The following is a 22,687-nucleotide window of genomic DNA, read 5'->3' as shown; positions in this document are numbered from 1 at the left end:
TGACACTTTGTAAAAAACACAGTTTGAAAGGCATACAAAACCCAACAACAACTACAAAACTGCACAGAACACACAGCAAAGCTTTTCTCTCATTTGTGGTTGGAAGAGAAGAGCTTTTCAACCTAACAGACACCATTGTAATCCAAGGGCTGTAAATGGCAGCAAGGAAGTTGGAAGGAGAAAAATGGCATAGTTACTCGAAAAGAGGGAATTCCCAATTTCTCTGAAACTCACATTACCAAGGTATACAAGCAGATTCTCTACTGAGCTGAAGTAGCAAAGAATTATGTGTTTTAAGAGTGTGTTTCAAAAACACACATTGTAGTTGAGCTACAGCAATGGCTCAATAAAACAAGTCGTGGATGACATTGAGTATTGTCAAGAACTGGCTAGATCTGTACAAATGATCCCAGTGACTTCATCTCTTTTTCAATTCTGTGATTGAGGGAAGCTGCAACATCAGTTATCCCTCTAAATACACAGGAATACTCTGTAATGATGAAAGAACACAGAAAAAAAAAAAAAGAGTGGGTAGTGCACTTTAAGTAAGTCCTACCTTGTGCAAAACTTTGTAAAACTAAACCTTATCTAAGATAATTAAGCTTTTGCATCCAACGCCAAACAGGCTTCTTAAAAAAAAGCCCCACCCATTCTTGCCTTTAAATCAATTTTTCTCTGATTATTTTCGTAAGGACCTCTTGACCTTGGAACTAAACATAAAAATACCCCTATATTACTATGTGCTAAGAGATTTATCACATAAAGCCAAAGAGATGCCAGAACTCTTAAAGGATTAAAATATATACACAGGAAAACACCAAAACCACTTAAAAATGTGCTGAAACCCAACCTACATACAGCAAATATAACAGGCACAAGTTTGTTACACAAAGCACTTTATTGCATTACATGTACACTGATATTCATTGCCATTTGTTTCCAGCATACTGAAAATAACCCAAATCCCAATACAGAGAGTATCTTTGCCTCAATAAAATGCCACCAATGACAATCCTTATGTCAGCACTTATATTTGTGTCAAAATATAAATGCAATTATGCCATCCTACTCTGGTGTAATACTGGTAAAAAAACTTCAAAAAGTTTTAAAAAACAATGCTCCTTATGAATTTAAAAAAAATCATCAAAGCTGGGCAAGTTTTCAGTCTAGAATGAAGTGTAATGGAGAAAACTCTGTGGTGGGCTTGACTGGGCTTGCTCTAGAAGGAGTAGCAGCACAGTATGGTACCCTGCTAAGCCTTGCTCACAGCACAATGTTAATGCAGCTGAGCCATCTTCCCAAGCCAGGCTGGAATATCTGATATCATGGTACTGCCTTGTCCCACTAAGGCCCAACAGCTCTGTGCTCTGCTAGCTCACAGAGCTCTCCATCACACTCCACCATGTACCCAGACATGCCCTGCATACACTATTCTAACAAAAAACTCCAGGAGACATCTTTAGCTTAACATAAAAATAACCACTGTATAAAATTCTTTCAAGAACAAGTCTTTATTTTGATGTTTTAGGTTTGGAGCTGAAGAAAGCAGAAATGGATTTCATTCCACTCTTATCAACTTTGGCAAGAGCCTTCTGTGCTGCAGACATCTTGGTGTTTGCCTGTGAGTGAAATGATAAACAGAAACAGTTAAACAGCATCTCCATAGGGGGGAAACAGATGCTACAAACTCCTAAATACAGAAGTCAAGCAGTAAGTTGAATTGTTTTTTTAGTATACAGCTGTAAAGATAATGTTATGCAAGCTTTGAAATGCAGGAGAAAAACATTAAAAAACAAATTTGAGATTATTCAAACTGAAGAACACTTGTCATGAATTACTTAACCTCAAAGACAGAAAACAAACTACAAGGACAAGGAGGTGAAACATCTCTCCTTTCTGCAGAATGAGGTATCCCAAATCAAACGTTTACTTTGGGATAATCCCTGAATGTACATTAAGAGGAATAATGCATGCAATAGAACAGATGCATTCTGTACCCTCCAACTCAATCTCATGATTATGCTGTCAGCAGGCTGAATTGCAGACCTGCATTACGAATGATGAATAATTCACACTGATTTACTATCAAAGACTCTATGCACAGTGAAATAAAGGGAAAAGAGACAGAAGAACTAGGAATGAAGAAGGTAACTAACATTTGCAAGGCACTTTTGAGGCCGCTGGGACAACTTCCCAGACTTCTACACCTAAAACACATTTTATGAACCACATTTTATAGAGCTGACCTCTTTTCTTGTATTTTAAAGCATTATGTTTTAAATCTCTAGCTGCTTTCTCTATTAAGAAAACTTTGCATTGACCTTTCTTTATGATACTCCTCAGTCTGCAGCACTTCACAATAACAGTACTTGGGATCAGCTAGATGGTTATGGATATGATGCAGATAGGCAACAACTGCATGATTGTCTGTGTTACTCTACAAACAAAACTACTGCCAAAGTATTTTAAAAAGAGTAGTATACTGTACAGAGTCCAAGGGCTATCTTTTCTTTCCCAGATTCTCTCATCAATGTGCTTCATTATTTCAGAAGTAAATCATATTTAATGTTAAAATGAATTATCTCTCCTCAGTTTATTTCCATCTTTATGCTAAGTTCAAAAGCTATAGTATATAATGTGGGGAAGGGGGGAAACATGCATATTTTAAACTATTTATCACCTTCACTTAGGGGGCAATCCTCTTACTTCCAAACTAAAATGTGCAAAGAGTGCAAAAAAAATAAACCTGGGGTTTTGGGGGGAGGAAAAAATGTATCTGTCACCAGCTGCTTCTCTTTGCAAAGGGATAACGAGTAGTCAGCATTAGACTGAAGGTCACAAGACCAGCACAGCGGTCCTTTTCAGCTCCCCACGGATTGGAGGAAGATTCATTTTCTTTCAATGTTCAGAGAAATAAGCCAGTACAAGCCTCACAGCTTTGGCAGACACAGAGAGGATCTATTTCTTTTCACATCTCTGTTGCTCTCCTAGGAATAATACAGTGGCAGGCAAAGCTAGACTCAGATTTGGATTGGCCTCCAAACATGCGTTGGAGCTGGCAATCAGTAAGTTCTGTGTTGATTTAACTTCATTAAGTTGACATAAGTAAGTGCACAAGCAATATTTCTAGGTAAAAATAAAGCCTGTCCTAGCATCCCGTGGAATTTAAGCAAAACCTGCCATCTTTGTTTCTTTTTTGAGTAACTGAAATTTACCAGTTGCTATCATTAAGCCACAGGATTTCTCATCTAAAGATCTCAAAGAGCTTTCCAAACACTAGCTGAACACCTTAACATGTGTGTCTGAGTCTGCAAGGCTCACTAGAATACCCATGGTGAAATACAGCCCAGCAGTAATAGTACAAAACAGTTCAGAATAGGAAATTAAAACTGTCAAAGTCACATTAAACCTGAAAGAAAAGTTCAAAGAGATATAATTAGAGATGTCAGACAATTTTGTATTTGTTTTGCATTTGTGATGTGTTTTGAAGGAGAAAGTTAAGCACTCTGTGCTAGTATTTGGTATTAATCTACACTTCAGCAAAACATGTATGAATGCAAGGCTTGCTTACCTTTTTGGTTTTCAGATTGTCGCTGTTAAATTTAGTATAGTCTTCTTCTGGTTCCACAGGGACATCTGACAATTTCCTTTTCTGAAATGTTAGAGTGAGGAAGTTGCTCTGTCAACCACTTTTATGATGTACAGACATGGAAGTTCAAAGCTTTGGCTTTAAAACATAACCATAGCACCAAAACAGGACTGGCAATCAAGAGAAGAATCTGCAGCAAGAGTGGAAGATTTCTGTCTGCAATCGTCTTCTCTACATGTGAATATAAACGATCTTTACAGCATTCAGACGAGAGCATTCAGTGTCAGGGGAAGCATTTTCTTCCTTGCCTTCTGAAGAATGACTCTTAGAAATCAGCCATGATTGTGACTTTGGTGTCAGTCTATTTAGAGAACTTTCTGGAGCAGCTGTTGGAAGTTAGCACCTGATAGTCAAGGAACTGTGGTGCTCATGATCTCATGGACCTGTGCAGCAACTCCAGTGTTGTAGCTATCTGCCAACACAAGTGGATCATCATCTAGTCTGTTGTCTGTTTGTTCACAGCCTTTAGAATTAATTAGTTTCTACAGGCTGGCAACAGGGAAACACTGCCATAGCTCCACTGACTGCTTCATCACTTAAATCCAACAGTATATTAAGAAGTTTGACTCTGCATGTGCTGTGTGTCTTCTAACTTCAGAAATAATGCATGCGAACGGTTCTCGGCACTTCACATGATCAGGCCATAAAAATGAATATTTCTTTCCATAAACTGTGAACATGTGTTTAGTTTAAAGGTGAAAACTTTCTGGTATGTTTCCAAAAGGGAAAAAAAAAAGTATGTAGTATTTTACTACACTGTATTTTTATTATTATTATATATCTGATATTACTACCCTGTCCTTAATATCCTGTGAAATCTAGACCGCGGCCTTCCCAGCTTTTGTGCCAAAGAAAGTGATTTTGCAAGCAACTTGGATGGTACCATACATTTTAAGATCCTGTTTTATTCATTGTGTTTACGGTGCTTGTGATATCTCTCTCTCCCCCCCTCCCTCTCTCTCTTTGGCACAGAAGCTAGGTCTGCAGCCTAGATTTCTCAGCTCTTAGAACCAAATCCAACTGCAGCCTTTTCTTTTGATTTCAATGGAATCTGGATCAGCCTCTTTAGGAGGCTGTTTACTGTGCTGTGATTACATTTTCAAATGACAATCTAATGAAGAATTACTTTTCTCCTCTTTTTGGAATCTGATAAACAAGTTTTTAAAACTTGCAACAAAAATGTTTGCATTTCAGCAAAACATTTGCTGTTTAGTTGTAGCAAAGCCCGCATATTCTTTGTAAATGTCTCTCATCATCTGCCAATGGCCAGACTCCCTGTGTTGACAAACTGGACAGTGCGATGATTGCAACACAAGATCAACGGCTTACAATTAATACAAAGAACATGCAATTTTAATTTAATCATCAAATCACAAAGTCCAGGCTGTACCCAGCTTGTTCTTGCTCAAGAAAGAGAATGTGTCATTGCTTTTCAGCTGATCACTGAAATTTCTACATTTCTCCTCCTTTCAGAGTTTAACGTAATGTCCAAACATACAATTATTTTTCCAAAACAGGAAATGCATGTTAGAACCTTCTTATTTTGCAATAATCATTTATTATGTCTGTTAATACGATGTGTCTTCATGAAGAGAAATGTCAACACAAGTGATTAAAAATGGTCTGAAGGAGACTAGAAGTTTTCATGCGTAAGCCTACCTTGCTTCTCTGAGATTGTGAAATAAAGGAGTGCTTTAATCTCTGAAGTTGCAAAGACTTAAACACAGAAACATCATACACACCGTGGTCAGTGCTCTGTAAATTAATCAGATCCTCAGCAAGATCTCACTGCCCAACAACTGAACAGTTCTAAGCCTCATTTCCTCCGCAACCAAACTGCTGAAATAAAACTGTTTTTAAAAATAGATTCCTAGAACTATCCCAACGGTATAAAAGCTATTCCTACACAATATGGAATGTACATCACATGCATTTAATACAGTTGTTTTAACATGCTTATATAGCTAATGACTATCAGTTGGCTCCCGATGTGTGCTTAATATTTCTTACAACGCATAAAGATAATTCTTAACTGAATCAAAGGGCCAAGTAACTGTGCAGCCAGAACAACTGTCCAGCCACATGGAAATAACATATCTATGGATATCCATTGGAGAACAAATGCTATTAATAACAGTAGGGCTCAATTACTCCTCTATGTGCTAGCTGACATGCTGCTAAACAGAACAGTCACTGAACCAGCCAGAAATGAGGTTATTTTAGACTTTGTTTCGGTAAGTAGCAGGGACATTGCAGGAAAAGCCAATGTGGTATGTAATCTTGTTTCAGTCGACATAGGCTGCCCAGTTCAAATTAAATGGAAAGGATAATCAAAAGTGGAGTTATTGGACCTAGCAAGGAAAACTTTGCAAACCGTATGCCTTACTTGTCTAAGGCAAAGCAAAGGGACTTGATGTGTGAGGAAGACAATTGGATGGTAAAAGAAAAAGAATGAAGAAGTGATTTTGGATCTTTTAATTCAAACAAGGTGAAAATCTTGGAGGAAAGAGTTTCTCAGACTAAACACAATAAATGCGGCTCCTTGCTCACACAGATGCACACATATTCCACCACCTTCCATCCATCCCCCAAAAAGTCCAAGTGACACTAGAGGCAAGCAGAATTCTGCAATGGATGGGGAAAAAAAAAGACTGGGGGAAAAGAAATATTAAAAAAAAAGATCGTTATAGGGGTCAAGCAATACTGGGACTAAAAACTGCCAAAAAGTCAAGTTGAGTTAGACCTTGGAAAGGAAATTAAAACAAACAACAAGGTTGGTTAAAAAACCCAAAAAAGGCTGTTTAGACACAGAGGCAAAAAAAGGAATTAAAAAAAGAGAAAGTGAAGGCATTGGATAGATTTTAAAGGCAACCTATGTGTGCACCCAAAATGGAATAACTCCTTTGCCTCAGTAAATCATTTTCAATACAGATGAAGAAATTAAGCATAGGGACAGAAGAGAGAACAGAAATCACTCTATTCAAGACAGAAGTAAAACTCAATATGCTGATCCAGCTGGAAGACCATATCAGAAATTACAAGATGAAAGGCAGAACCTGGCATATGTTCCATCAGGCAGGGACCATATTAGTGCAGAATAGCCAAGGACCCACCTCTAATGTAAGAAGGAAAGAATGCCATAGTAGGACTCAGGAGAAGAGAGCAGAGAAAAAAGTGAAAGAAGGAAGAATAATTAAAGAGTAAATGAAAGACAGACTCATATAGTGATATAGGCTTGAAGGGACCTTAAAGATCATCTAGTTCCAACCCTCTCCTGCCATGGACAGGAATACCTTCCACTAAACCAGGTGGCTCACAGCCCCATCCAACCTGGCCTTGAACACTGCCAGGGATGGGAATTCACAACATCTCTGGGCAACCTGTTCCAGTGCCTCACCAACTTCACATCTAATTTAAACCCACCCTCTCTCTCAGCCTAAGGCCATTGCCCCTTGTCCTGTCATTACATGCCCTTGTAAAAGTTTCTCACAGCTTCTCCTGTAGCCCCCTTTAGGAACTGGAAGAGCTCTAAGGTCTCCCTGGAGCCATCTCTTCTCCAGGCTGAACAACCCCAACTCTCTCAGCCTGTCTCAGCCTAAAAACTAAACAAGGTAATGCCTACTAACTTGTCTTTATTTTCTCAAATAATAACACATCTTTTGGTGACAGAATGTGAAGGATTGCCAGAGAACTTGACATGGTGCCACTTAAGCAGCTGTAATGACAGAAAACAAATACTGCATAAGATGCTTGAGGTGGGTGAGAAACTGGGAAAAAGAGAAACATAGGCAAATAATGCAGAAAGGGATGTCACTGGATCAGATAGAGACTAATAGTTAATTACTAATTAAAAATAATAGAATGCTAACATTTGCTGAATGTGCACCATTGAGTAGCATTATGAACACCTAAAGAACTTTTAACACTGTGAAAAAAGTCAGGGAACCTTCAAGACTGGAAACATTAAAACAAGATTAAATGTACAGAAGAAGTAAAAAGTCATGAACACAGACACTAACTGCATGAGCTTCTTGTAAATCTGAGAACTGATCAAGTAAAAACTGCAGTGGAAAAAAACCCCACAACTGTGTTTCTCAACTATTCACACCAGAGAGCTATCTGAGCACACATCAATAGAGGCAAATGGGATTCTAGCCTGTAATGGGACAAAGCATTTCTAGTTAAGACAAGAAGGGAAGAATGTCATCATAATGTATGAGTAAAGGTTTTATCAGAAATAATTACACATTTTTCTGGTCACCTGCTTTGAAACAATTGAATTCATCTTGGCATAGGCGTAAAGAAATGTTTCCACAATGAGGGAATGGAGAATCCATCTTACACAACCAAACTGGCTTCTCAAAATGAAAACACAAAGCATATATGTTTTCCCTTTACACACTGAGAGACCTAATGATAGGGAGGGAAAAGAGCCATTTCAATTTCAAAAACAATGATAAAGTTAGCATAAAAGGGCAGGGGAATAAATTGGCCATGAATAAATTCAAGGTGGAATTTAGAGAAAGGTTTCTGAGCATCAGAGGAATGAGGTTATAGAACACTTTTCCAAGGGAAGTAATGGAAATAAAAACTCCTAATGAGACTTACAGTGAAGAATGGTCGCTGTATGAGAGATTATCCAACATGGTTGTCTGGGAATCCATGACCCAGGAGGTCCCTTTCAGGGTCCTCATAAATTATATATGAAAGAAAACCTATGAGGTCATATTGTCCTATCGACCTCAATAAAACCAAATAAACAAAACACGCATGAAAAAGACTGTTGACCAAAACCATAAAATATGCCTCTCTTTTTCCTTCCCCCTTTTTAAAGTGGAAAATCAACCAAAATATTCCTTATTAAAAATACAAGTTACCTGATAAGTTTCTTGCATTGTTTTAGACTGGCTTTTCACAAGCCACCTTACTTAATGTACTGATCCAGTGCTTGTTTTGGGCTAGTTTTCAATAATAACTCAGAAAAGTTAACTTACAATGCAACATATTTATCAATATCTTAATGTTCTCCTACCTTCAGTGGTGGCTCTGGTGCTGGGCTTCTACGTTCTGGGAGCCTGAAGAACAAAAGATTTTAAATGAAAAATTAAGACAGATGAATTGCACAACCTAAAGTTTGGAAATCCTTCTTTAATGAAAGCCACTTTGGTTATCAGCTTCTCACACATAGCAAGTACTTGCAAAGAAAAAAAACAGTTCATGGACTGTATTTCTGACTTATGAAACTGCTCTGCTATGGGGTTTCAAGCTGCAAATGGAACACTTTTCCAAAGGCCACCGTAAGTGAAGCCTTTGAACAGAACTGAACTGATGACTAGGTGCAGAGTCCCAGTGATGATCCAAGCCAAGTCTGCTGCTGGCAGGGAACACCAGGATGACGATGTTGGCACACCTTCCAGATTTAAATACAAACTAACAGGTGAGATAAGTAACTCAGACCCAAGCAGCACTGAGTGAGTAGGGAAAAGGAAGGAGGACTGGGGATGAAGACTCAATTCCTGGCTCTGATGTTTGTGCTTGACAATTCTGGACAAACTGCTTTATTGAATTTTCTTCCCATTGCTTTAAAATAGGATACATTACTCCAGGGTTTCATCACACAATGGTGGTAACAGACATATCTGACTTTAATATTATATCTCCCCCACCTCACACTCCTTAACATCACAGGAAAGCAAAAAAACTCTCCATAATCTACATTTCAAAAATCACATTTAAAGTGTGGCAAATATAATCTCATTGTGTCATTCACTGAAAGCTTGATGAAAAAATCTAAGTGTTCAACAGAAATGACCAAATGGACATTAATCCATGCTATGTAAACTATAGGCTAGCTGGAACAATACTTACCCCAAGTATTTTAACAACTCCTTACTCAGATCTTCAGGAATATACTCCGATATTAACCCATGGGCATACCGTACATAGTCTTCAGGAAGAGGTCAGGGAATGGGAAGGAGGAGAAAAAGAATATTCATGTTACATAGTCACTGTTGCTTTAGCCATGTTGCATGCGCTACCATGAGGCACAAGGCTGAATCAATAGTAACGGACTCCTAATGGATACACTGTGATGCTTCTCTGTGTCGAGTAGTTTATGTTATATGACACTTGTATGTTTATTTAAAAAGTAAAGACTTACTACATTCACTTTCTCAGCACATGTTATTAATATCTGCTGCATGTACTTTACAAAAGCTGTTCACTTTCTGAGAGTACTAGATATCATGTATTTTTCCGGAGAAATTAAATTTTAAAAACCTGCAAAGTAAAAAGCTGACTCAACAGAAAATGCAATCATTAATTTTAAAGCATCTGGATCTTACAATTATTTGGCAAGGGCTTCAGTACTAAAGAACATTTTCTGGCTTCAACTGAAAACAATTAGATGAGACAATGAGTCTATTTCAAAGTCTTGTACTTAATTTTCAGTACTTTATAGAAAATGCCAAGGCCTACCTAAACATCACTGGCAAGACAGGATAATTATCTGTGGAAATATGAACTACTAGAAGCTGTTTTCAGTACAGGGCACTCCTGCTATAAATGTTTTTCTGAGAGACTGGGGAAAAAAAAAATGACCCTTTTATAACATGAAGTCCTAAACCAGATCTTTTCCGGTCACGTTCTACACAAGCACTCACTGATCGTGGGCTGGACTTTTTAAACTTGCTGTTGTTGAGGCTGCTAGGGAGTAACTGCACCCATGCACAGGAAGCATTTGCCAGACAGATATTAAAGAAATTCACGTCTGAATTCCAACTCCAAAAGGCCAGTTTATCTGCTCATATGCCTATGCACTTAGCATGGTATACTTTGGTATACCGTACTAAGAAGCATATGGTACACCAGCCTTAAGGTGGCAAAGAACTATCTCTTTAGTGCCAGAGATAAATTTCTTTTTTTTTTTTTTTTTTCTTTCCCATTTTCTTTTTTTTAACCTGAAAAGCGCAATGGAAATTGGCATTGAAGGAGAAAGCATCAACGAACTAACAACAGCAAACATGTTTCAACTACACTGATAATAAATTCTTACTATCACCTATCTGCTCTTCTCCTTCCTTCATTGCCTAGATTCATCAAAGATTTTTCACTCTCTGAGCCCACTTTAGGGTCAGGAGAGAAAGAGAAATAATTCCAGCCCAAGACAATTTCACCTCAGCACTTAATTTATTGCTTAAGAAAAATATTCCTGTCATTTCACTCCTTGCATTATGACACTGAATGGGGAGTCCAAATCAACTACTATCATTTCATACTAAATAAAAAATCCATTCCTTTTGCATTTCTGACTCAAAGCAATCTTCACTGACTTCTTTTACCAATTTAAAAATACCACTATTTGCCTCCTAGGGAGTCTGTGTTCTCACCCTAGACTACCTTTGTTATTAACCTTTTGTCAAACACAAGGAATATTTGCACACCTCCCTTCCTTGTCTTCTGAATGAAATAGTCAAGTTTCATATGATAAACCTCCCCTACTTCTCTATTTTCTCTCATTATATCCTCCCCTATTTTTGCCCTACAACATCTGTAGACGTTAACGACATATACCCACCTATTTTTAAGACATTGAAATTTCATAATATCCCTATGAAGGCAATTCTCTACAGAAATAAATTGCACTGTCACAGCAATGAAAGGATCAGACAAGAAAATGAGTCTTATTAGAAGTAAGTATTGAGTAATGTGTCCATTTGACTTCCTGTCATTCACCTTGCCACATACAGTGGGACTACCTCCAAAACTCTCCTACTTATTTTAAACCCCAGTATTCCCAATTTTCAATGCTGCTCTCTCAAATATGAAAACCCAAGGTTTTTAAAATGACTGTTATGAACATATCACTATAAATAAAGAGCAAGATGGAAAAAAAAACCCACTGTAGATGTAATATTTAATTATATATTTCAGAGAAAAAAATATTTAAGCATAGTCAAGATGGTTTTTGCCAGGACACTTTCCCCCTTCTTTAAAAAAAGCATGGGTTGGGATAAAGATGAAAAGCTACTGTGAAGTTAAAGTTACAAGTTTTGCAACTTTGGCTCTTTTTAAAACAATATATTACAATCTCTGTTCTATAAAACTGTCCATTTGCCTCTTAAATCTTATTTATGTTGTTTCCTTGATATCATTACTTGGTAGCTCATTTTCCACTTTGTCAGCAAGCTGCTTTGTTTCTCCTTAATTTTCAACAGCATGGAGACTTCTGAATGTCTTCTGAATGTAATAAGAAACAATTTGCTTTGGTTCATCTTGCTCTAAACTGTTCTTAATTTTCGTTAACGTTGGAAGATTTTATTCCATTTTCAGGTTTCTCTATAGAATTTTGTATCAGTAACATTCAGGACATTGCCCTCCCCAGCAAAATGGTGAATAGAAGCAAACAGGATCCCACTAGACTTTTTGGTAACAGGATTGTTTCAATTTAATACACAGACTATTAAAATTTTGCCCTTAATAATTACACATTTGTGTATTTATAGTGTTTTGAGGCTGGTAAAACACCAGTGCACCCACAAAAATCATCCAACTCATACATTTGTTGCATAAAGTAATGTTTGGACCAGGAGCCTTTTCTCTGTAAGCATGACTTCCTAAGATCCCTTCACCATTTTGAAGAATTCTATGAATGCTAATGTACTAATATTCCATGCATCCTAACTAAGGAAAAAAAAAAGAAAAGAAGCACATTCTAATACAGACACACTTACTGGGTGAGAATTTGTCTATATTATAAATATGTCCTATTCTTGAACACAGTCTCAGTCCAGCAAAGCACTTCAGCATATATTTCAGTGAGAAAAAATGTTTCCTCCTTGAACTGCAGAGAAGTTAAGGGAACCCCAGCTGAAACCTACTGTTAATTACAATATCATCTGATGAAGATACCAAAGAACCTGGAAAAGCCAAGGCACACAGTCATAGCTTATATGGAATTTTCTGTACAGGGTATAAATTTACTGCAAAGGCCAATTTCAATATATTTTAGTTTCTAATCATGTGTTTTATCTCTACTTATGTGACTTCACAAAAATGGAATTCATTACCATGTTTAGTTTTCTTACCTTCCTGAGCATCTGTGATCTGTTTACTGTTGATAAATGTACTTGCAAGCACCCTTTCACCTACCAATATATTGTTGCTTTTAAGTGCTTTCACTGTTTGATTAACCTACAGAAAACCAAAGAATGAAATGCCTGTATCAGTATTGTTATGCACATGTTAATACAGTGACAAAGCTCTTGTAATTTTGTTTCAAGCATATAAAACACTGAAGTTATGGACTGTGGTGAAATTTAATATACATTTGTAATGACTAGCAGATGAGCTCAAAAACCCCAAAGAAACTAGCCTGTCTTTGAATATGTTTCCTTGGCAACATAGCACCACTTCTGCAGCACCCTAAGATGAGCTGAGCTACTCAGACCCAACAGCCATGATTATACAGGTGAGAAATACACCTGCTCAGAGAACATTCCTGAGCTCAGCATGATGGCAAAGGCAGACCTTGATGGAAATCAAAGATTAAGGACTTTACAGGACACTGCTGTGCTGGATCCAAGAGAGAGAACTGTCAGACGAAGGTATTTTCAACTACACAAACAGGTACCTGTTCACATGTAAATACTCAGGTAATCATTGCAAAATAGGTATTCATTCCCATGCCCCATCACTGCAGATAGTGCAAAACCAGATTTTGTGCTTGTATTGATTAATTTAAAAGACAAGGCATCATGTGATGCATACTGTCTTTTTCTATAGAATGGAATCATATTAAGGGCACATGTGCATGAGTAAAATGAAATTCACTTACTTTACACCAAAACAAAGACCCCATCAAGCTTAGCTTTAACACTAGTTTATTTCTGGCATACAGACCTCTTGAACAGCATGACTGGATCAGGATAATAGCAACCAAACCAGGACCATTCTGAGTGAACTCTGCCAAAACTTCAGGAAATGCATTTGTAGCACAAAACCAAGGCAGCTCTGTCCAGCTTCAAAGCATGGCAGAATTTAGAAGCTGTAACAATCAAAACTCTCCTCTAGCCCGTTCAGGAAAAGGACAAAGCAAAAGCAAGCTCCTCACCTTATGCAAAGCCTACAGCAATAAGCTGACAGCTTCTTCCTACCCACACCCCATAGGCCTCTTTCATGGCCAGTCCCGTCAAAAAGAGAAATGCAACAAGCTTGTTAATATCCCTGACACCTGATCACATTCCCAAGTGGAGCAACTTTACTGTGATGTCTGTCCTTCTTGGACAGGACACATACCTTGAACTGAGGCACAGCACATGGCTCCAATGCAAACGTGGACAAGCTAATAAGCATTTTCATTTTAAACATATATCACTTTTTAAAGCAAAAGAGAAACACAATACCTTTTTCTTTAACCACTTCAGTGTCTTCTCTTGGCTGTATTTGTGGAATTTCTGACTGCCAATCTCTGAGAAAAAAACAAGCAAGGGGAAAAAAGTTACGTCTGGTTTGGATTGCATTTTTAGTACCTTTAAATTTTTTTAACTTGTAGATACAATATAGAAGTTAATTTGCATCTTGCACATGTTTGATATCAGGGCAATAAGTTCCAAAAATATTGGAACCAAAAAAAAAAAAAAAAATAAACAGACCGAGCTGATAGGAACAAGACTGAACAATTTGACAGTTCTTTAATTAGGACCTAATCCAGTCAAGCACAGATTTTATTTATTTATGCGTAATCTTGGGTTCCCTTAATTCATTAAGGCTCTTCTCAAGCCCTTGTAGTTTCACTTCACCTTCAATGGACTATGTCATCAGACGGGTGATTTTAACTACATAGTTCACAACACAAAATGTTGGTTCTGTGATTTTCTTTTTTTTTTTTTTTTAACAACAGATTATCTTAAATCTTTATGTACTGAATTCCAGCACCTAGTAAGGGGCCTGTACAAAGAGCTGGTTACTGAAGCTAAACCATCTACCTCTTAAATAATCCTTTTCCTTATCTGTTCTCCTCTCTCATGGCAGAGTGACTAAAGCAGAATTTTTACTTCTATCCCCTTTTTACATAATTCAATATAACATTAAAAAAAATACAGAATCCAAAATAGCAAAACTCACTCCTTGTGGGAGGCATTATGATTCACTCATGAGCTATGGAGCAACACAAATTAACTTGATGATATAAGAATTTCAGAGTGTGCTTCCCCTGTGATAACAAGGGCAGCATGAACATTTGCCATTCACATGTGATCAGTTATCTGGAGATACATGAGTTCAAAACACCCAGACAAAAGAGAAAATTACGAAGGCTCGGGAAATTTCCGTATAACAATTCAGTATCAACTCACAGAAAGCTACATTTGGGAAATGGAATCAGATGCCTAATAAGATTTCACAAGAGATTTTGGAGCCTGCTGCTTCAGTCTTTTTCTTTAACAGGTATTTCAATAAGTTTTAATCTCCTGTATACCATTCCCATAAATACCTACATCTGTTTCATGTCATTTACTGATACAGTGTCATATTCCAACACTCATTTCATGGATTTTCCTTCTCCCCTGGCAAACAACAACATATTATTTATGATTCCTTCAGCATTTCCTTCTTTGGGGTTTATCTTGGCTCTTCCAAATTGCACATAAACAGTGAACTATTACGTGCTCTTTCTGTATGCATGGCAGGGGGTATGGAGAGGTCGAGGAAAGCTGTTTGCAAGATAAAAGTTTAAATCTGTCTCAATAGTTGTACAATAGCAAAATACAAAAATTCTTCAGAGCAAAAATAAAACTTTGCTTTATGATGAGCTGCAGGTAAAACAATTAGCTGTGACATTGTTGGCTGCAGGCTTAACTTAGAAGCTTCTAAATGGCTCTGAAAAAAGAGAAGCAGAAAATGGAGAAACACTCCGGATACTTGAACCTGCTACTCAAAGGGCTAACATGGTTTGGGTTCAAATACAGTGAGTGCAATTCATGGATTCCTCTCTTATCTAAGAAAGTTTGACGAAGGGACATCCTCTGGGCACCATCCCCAACCCATGCTGAAAAGTAATTCTAGTCTGGATTCTCAGGCAAACTCCCCCACAACAGCATGATTCAGAGTGACTCAGGGAAAGGAAATGTATAACTGTGAAGCCATTTTCATTAAAACATGTGAAAAATAATTACACTGAACCCTTCAGAGATCACTTTGTTTGAAAATATTTTGTGTGCTTGACAGTTTTGACTATTAAACTCTAGAAACTGACAATATTTGAGACCTCTGAAGAATTAAAGTGAGTTATGAAAGTCACAAACTGCTGACAAAAGGATTCAATATTGGAACGTGGATTTAACATGTGATGCACATTTGATATTGGTGAGAGTTAGTGACTACATTTGATAATATGAGTATATATTGGAAAGCCTTTTGTTCCCTAATGTGTCTGGTGCCTATAAAACTGGTCTGAGACATCTGGAAAGATTGGGTTCAAGAAATACAGATGGAATATAAGTGGTTCTACAATTAAATAATATGTTCAGTGATCGGGTAATCGCTATGTAGACTTGGAAGTTTCCCTGATGTATTGTTGAGCAAACTGCCTAAAGCACATTTTAAAATCCATTTTCTCAGTGTTTTCCATAACTCTGAAACTTATATGGCCCCTTTTTTCCTACCTTCTGGGAATACAAGTTTGGCAATATTATTTAGTTATTCTAATCAGGTAAGTTTTCTTGGCTCTTCATGTTAATCACATCAGACAAGATCACAGTGCAGCTTTTCCCTTGCAAAATGAAACAAAGAGTAACACTCTAGAAGTAGAATTCATAACCCTTTCTTAAACCTTCTCTACTGTACATTCAATCCAATGTCGGAATTTATTAGCAAACAACCTGCCTCACCCAGACTTAGTGAGCTGTAACACACCCTTTCCACAACTACTAAAACAAGTAATTCAGAATTCAATTCAGCTAAATGAATTTTCAGTGCCCTTCAAGAATGAGGCCAGGGAAGGTGGATTTTCTGCTAATTCACTAAGTGTAAACTGTGAGTGCTCTGGGGTAAGAATTTGTTAGACAGATGTTAAATGTCTTAAGACTAAATGAAGAGTGAAATAATTATGTTGTTAAGTTCTGTCAAGCAGAACAGAGCTGCAGAAGCCTTAACACAACTGATATTTCTTGCCTAATGCTTTACTCCTTAAATGAGAAAGGCTACAAAGTGGACAACAGTTCTTAAGAGCCAGAAAAGAATGAGTACCTGAAGTCATAATGCTGGAATTTTTTACAAGCAATAAAAGACACGAGAATATGAAACACATAGAAGTGGATTAAACAGAAAGGTGATGTGTGCATGACAGGCAAGCAAGTGCCAATGGGTTTGTTGCATAACAGTACTCTTGGTGTTCTAAAAAAAAATAAAGAAATCCTAAGAACATGCCCCACTGTAATCCAATCCAAACCTGAACAAGAAAAAAAGTAGCATGTATATGCAGGTACATGCCTGGGAAAATCCAAGAACATCACATAAAGCTAATGTGTGCATGTGTGTACAGCTTTTATGACAAAAGCATTGTTCACCTCACATTTCAAAACAAAATCCAGGAAATGAACATACCTTTATAACAGCCAATATACTTTGTTGGCAAAACAACACAAACTTATAGGTGTACATAATACATTACTTAAAATGGAAAAAAAAAAGCAAGCAGTGAAGCATCTTCTTCACTGTCTAACAGAATACAGTTTATGGGAGGATGCTCCTATGGATAACAACTACAAATACAGTATCAAAATGGATAGAGAAATTAGTCCAAGAGACAAGATCTTGTCTATAGCAAATAATTTTAATCTTTTTTTTAACTCTTGTTTTGGGAACATAAATACTGCCCAAAGGCTGTACTGTTGTTTGGAGGAATTGCCCCTTCAAAAAAATAATCCAGACCTTGTCCTAAATTTCTATGCAGACTTAGGTTTGGCACCCAAAAGGGTGTGACACCATTTTTTACCTTCTCTGATGGTGACCAACCTGACTTCCATTATTACAATGTGATCCACTTAGTGGATAAGGGAAAGATTGTTGATGTTGTCTATCTAGACTTCTAGAAAGCATTTGACACTGTCTCCCATAGCACTGTCCTACAGAAGCTGGAAGCTCATGGCTTGGACAGGTACACTCTACACTGGGTAAAAACCAGTCTGGATGGCCAGGCCCAGAGAATCGTGTTACATCCAGCTAGCAGCCAGCCACTAGTGACCCCAGGGACAATTCTTTATCTAATATCTTTATCAATGATCTGTATGGGGGGATTGAGTGCACCTCAGTCAGTTCACAGATGACAGCAAGTTGGGCAGGAGTGTTGATCTGCTGCAGGGCAGGAAGGCTCTGCAGAGAGATCTGGAAAAGTTGGTGAGCCAAGACCCAATGGCATGAGGTTCAACACAGACAAATGCCAGATTCTAAACTTGGGTCAACAAACAGCAAACCTCTGCAGCACCGTGGGCTGGGGGCAGAGTGGCTGGAGAGCTGTTCAGTAGAAAGGAACCTGGGGGTGTTGGTTGACAGTGGCTGAACATGACCTAGAGTGTGCCCAGATGGCCAAGAAGGCCAGTGGCATCCTGGCCTGTATCATGTACAGTGTGGCCAACAGGACCAGGGCAGTGATTGTTCCCATCAGCACTGATGAGGCCACACCTCAAATTCTGTGTCCAGTGCTGGGCCCCTCACTACAAGAAGGACATTTAGGGGCTGGAGTGTGCCCAGAGAAGGGCAGTGGAGCTGGTAAAGGCTCTGGAAAACGTCTGATGAGGAGCAGCTGAAGGTGCTGGGGGTGTTTACCCTCAATGAGGCTCAGGGGGGACCTTATTGCTCTCTACACCTAACAGAAACACAAAGGACTTGCATTGAAGTGGGGGTCAGTCTCTTCTGCCATGTCTTAAGTAAAAGGAAATGGCCTTAAGTTGCACCAGCAGACCCTCACATTAGATATTAGAAAAATCGGTTCACTGAAAGGGTGGTCATTCCCCTTGGAATAAAGGGCCCAGGTCAGTGGTGGAATCACAATCTCTGGACGTGTTCAAGAGGAGTCTGGACGTGGCACTTGGAAACATGGTTCAGGAGTGATTATGGTAGTGCTAGGTTGACACTTAGGCTAAACCATCTTGAAGGTTTCTTCCAACCTTGATGATTGTGTCATTCTGTACACAGAAGTTTAATAGCTCTTCTCTCACCCTGGCTACTTAACCCATGTTAGACAAGTTGCAGGGCACAGCAATGCCCTGAAAGCTTAAAAATACTTTTTAATGGAAATACTTGCCACCTCATGAGAAGGCAAAAGGGGTTTCGCATTTCATATGCACCTGTCCTAAAGAAGCCTTCTCAAAAGTCAGACTCACCAGAAGGAAAAGATTGTTTGGTCTACATCATACAAAATGTAACTAAATGTTTCTGTAAGTTCTTCTGGAAATGCAGGAGGAATAATAATATTCCTCCACAATTAAATGTTTATGGAAGCACATAATTCCAACTACCCCAGTCCCAAACAGAATGTGACAACAGCCCTTCTACCTAGATTTTCTGCTCCCTTGTAAAAGTGAGCATTTTCAATGGAAACGTGTCCTGCCCTGAAGTTCAAATACAAGCCTAAGTGGAATACTATTTAAAGGACTGACAAAAAAACTGAGGTCTTGCACATTTTGCATATCTAAAAACCTGCAAAAATAATGTCATGCTCCTGTCCCTTCCCTAGAAAGCATATATTGTCCTCAAATAAAATGAAAGCCCCCACACCAATGGGAATTCTGAGCAAAGGTTGAGGAAACTATGTACAGAATTGATAGCTTGCTAACTTTTTCCATTTGAGTTTTCTCTCTCATATACTTATGCATCCCAATTTTTGTATTTTAAAACAATAAAGTCTTTAGTTTTAACCCACAACACTAAATTATGCAAAGCCAGAAAAGTTGTGTTCTCCTTTCTAAGCAGCATATTTATTCTTCTCCAGGTTTTTTACACTCACTGTTTCAATGCTTTGTGACAAAGGAGGAAAAAAAGTAAAACGGACCACTTCCACACCAGACTATCCTACACTAAATAGAGATGTGAAATTCTGATCCAAGTCAGAGAGTTCACAATATATACAATAATGTCAAGAAGCCAGCTCTGATTGGTTTACCATTTGTATGACACTTAGCAACAAGACTGCGTGAGTTTTTCACAGTTGCAGCAGATAATCTGAGATCCACACATTTCTATTAATAAATCTGCAATTACAAGCTCTAAGCCTAAGCTTCTGTTTCTGAAGTACAGCTGTGTCCAGCACTTTGGTTGTTTGGTAAAATAAAAAACAATATTTAAATCTATCTTGTAATGAGGTGACACTAACAAATTGAGTATTTTTTTTTTTTTTGTCTTCCCTCCCCTCACCCCTTTTTTTCACCTTTTTCTTCTGTTACGTGCTGTATATACTGTTTAACATCTGCACACTTCAGCAGCAATGGGCAGCTAGGGTATTCTGAGTCTAGCACAACTTGATCAAGTGGCTGGAACTTTCCTTGCTGCTGAAAATACATCAAAGGGATTACAAAAGCATTACTAAAATGTTAAGACACATATAATATACACATATGTATATAAATATATATGCATGCAACAGCCATAGTTTAAAAATAAAGGACTTAAAGAAGATCGTATTTTGAATGGTAACATATGACACATTCAGAAACTGATTACAAAGCAAGCTATAAATATTTATTTCAGACCAGTAAATACCTGCAAAATGCTGAACTCTTCAAACAGTGCACTTAAAAAGCCAAATTTAAAACAACATGGGGAGAAACTAATGTGAAGTACAGAGGGATTTTTTGGAAGATGACATAAGACACAGCAGTCAGTGTGTGCCAATAGTGTTTTAAACCAAAACCTGTTGGATTAAACCCAGTGTCATAACTTCCATTCAAATTTTGCTTTTCCTTCCACAAAGATAAATCTCAAAGGAGCAGGGCAGCTTCTGGAACACAGTATTAACCTTTCACCTCTGCAAAGTCAATTCCAGTTTGGCCAGAGTAAGGATATAAAGTGATTTTGGCACAACTTAAATAGCCCCACACGTGACAGAACCATCAAACAAATTTTGCCATTGCCAAACAATGCATAATCATTCAGTATGGTTTGGCACAACTGGCAACCTTCCCTATGGAAAGATCCTTTAGTGTATCAGTATAAAGACTCTGTGAGCTTCTCACGCTTAGAGAGTGCATGGTCTCCGGAGCCAAGGCTGAACTCATTATACTGGTCAGCATGAAAAAACCCACTTGGGGTACACTGCTTTTATTATTAATTAATTCTCTTGCTAGACACTCACAGATTTAATAGAAGTAACCATCTATTGTTAAATCACAAGAAAAACAAGAAAAAAAACCCAAACGAGAACCAAGAAAGTATTTAGAAGATTTTTTCTCCTTAAAAGGGAAAAGGGATGATAACGGTGGCAAAAGTAAGTTAGGAAACACAAAAATAAAACTGCAATAAGCTCTTTCTTATAGATAGCTTACCTGCTTGTGTCCAAAGCAAGACAGCTACATTTACATCATGCATGGGCACAGAGCTTAAGCCAAGAAAGGTGCTATATAAGAGATGGCTCTGCTCAGAGACACACCAAGCAATCCTGCCTCACACTAACAAAACCAAAGGACAGGGCAAAGGATGATTGTATGATATCCAATGATATCCATTAGTTCAAGCTGGAAGTGATTGTGCTGCATTCAGGCTAATGTTGCCACAAGACTGTAGAATACACTAACTTAGGCAAGGCACTGCAGGAATGCATTTGCCCTTTTTTAGGACCCAGAACTGCATTTATCTGGCATCATGCCTGGCCTAGAAAACCAGAAAACAATGTAACGAAAAAGTGAAGGGCAACACAGGACTCTTCCCATGCACAGGAACAGCAGTAGTAGCTGTCCTTTACTCAGGCTACCTCAACACCCCTCCACATAAAGAGAGGAGATTTACTACTTCCTTAATTTAAGTTTGGCATAAAGGTTTCAAAGGGATGATAAATTCAGAGTGCAGTGCCCAGGGAACAAGCTGAACTACTTGTGGAATGACCTCTTCTGATGGACCATCCTGACTACAGAAATACAGAATACATCTGCACACCCTACAGCTTAAATAATTAAAAAATCACTACAGAACAGTAAGTTACTATTACAAAGGTGTAGGAAGACTTTATTTCTTCACCATAAGAAAATTGTTCTCCTGTATTCTCTACTTGCAATCTAAATAGCAAGCAGAAAATAGCTTTGTAGAAATTGTTTTAAAACAAGAACTCTTAGAATGCATTAAGTGAAACCATTGTCTCCACAAAAAAAAAAAAACACCAACAAAACAAAACAAAACAAAACCCAAACAAACAAACAAACAACAAAAAAACAACAAACAAACAAACAAACAAAAAAAAAACCCACCACAACAGAACACCTCAACACCTCCATTTTATTTTGTGTCCCTTTTTTCACAGGCTGCTTATTAAAAAAATCAGTAAATTTGCCTATAACTTTTCATATATTTCAGAAACTTAAGTGAAGTTTTGTTACACCCCCAATAAATCAAAGAAGCCATTTTTTAATTTCCCAACTTTTGGATACTTGATCATCCCACTGCTGTTTTATGATATGGTGTCTCTAAAATTATTGTTGTTTCCTTTCAAGTTCAAACTGCCAGAGAAATGTTTCTCCTTCCTCCTCCCTAGCATCTTAATTTTTCTTTCTTTTTCCCTTCTTTCCCAAAATAACCATTTTACTGATGCCTCAGAAAGTGCACTAGTTTGTTTTGATCTGATGACACATCAGCATTTTAAATTCAATAGTTTTGGGACAGGCTCTCAGAAAGACAAAAGAGATTCACTTCTCTTAAAAAAGGTGATAAGTGCTTGTTGAGATTGAAATCTGACTCTTGTAACCTAACTTACCGACCAAAACCTTGATGCAAACAAAAATACTTCTAGGTACTAAGATAATTCTGCTTTAAATGCAAATAAATTTCCATTATTAT

The 22,687-nt window shown here is 37.8% G+C and overlaps 1 protein-coding gene across 3 annotated transcripts in view; it reads right to left on the bottom strand.

Moving 5' to 3' along the window:
• The window catches only part of RNASEH2B (ribonuclease H2 subunit B), a 43,160-nt gene that overhangs the window by 3,909 nt on the left and 16,564 nt on the right, over positions 1-22,687 (bottom strand). The window contains exons 5-11 of one of the 3 annotated variants that reach the window (XM_083855708.1): positions 20,073-20,193; positions 14,053-14,117; positions 12,736-12,841; positions 9,518-9,596; positions 8,682-8,724; positions 3,572-3,652; positions 1,493-1,619 (exon numbers count right to left, since the gene is read on the bottom strand). In XM_083855708.1, the coding sequence (XP_083711834.1) occupies positions 1,512-1,619; positions 3,572-3,652; positions 8,682-8,724; positions 9,518-9,596; positions 12,736-12,841; positions 14,053-14,117; positions 20,073-20,193 (603 nt within the window). In that variant the 3' untranslated portion in view covers positions 1,493-1,511. Of the gene's footprint in view, positions 1-1,492; positions 1,620-3,571; positions 3,653-8,681; positions 8,725-9,517; positions 9,597-12,735; positions 12,842-14,052; positions 14,118-20,072; positions 20,194-22,687 lie in introns of those variants that run through there. The other 2 variants (XM_083855709.1, XM_083855710.1) reach the window with 2 other exon arrangements.

This window comes from Zosterops lateralis, assembly GCF_965231275.1.
Source record: "Zosterops lateralis genome assembly, chromosome: 2".
Lineage (NCBI taxonomy): Eukaryota > Metazoa > Chordata > Aves > Passeriformes > Zosteropidae > Zosterops > Zosterops lateralis.
The sequence above is the reverse complement of the archived record's forward strand: the minus strand, read 5'-3'. Positions and strand labels throughout refer to the sequence as shown.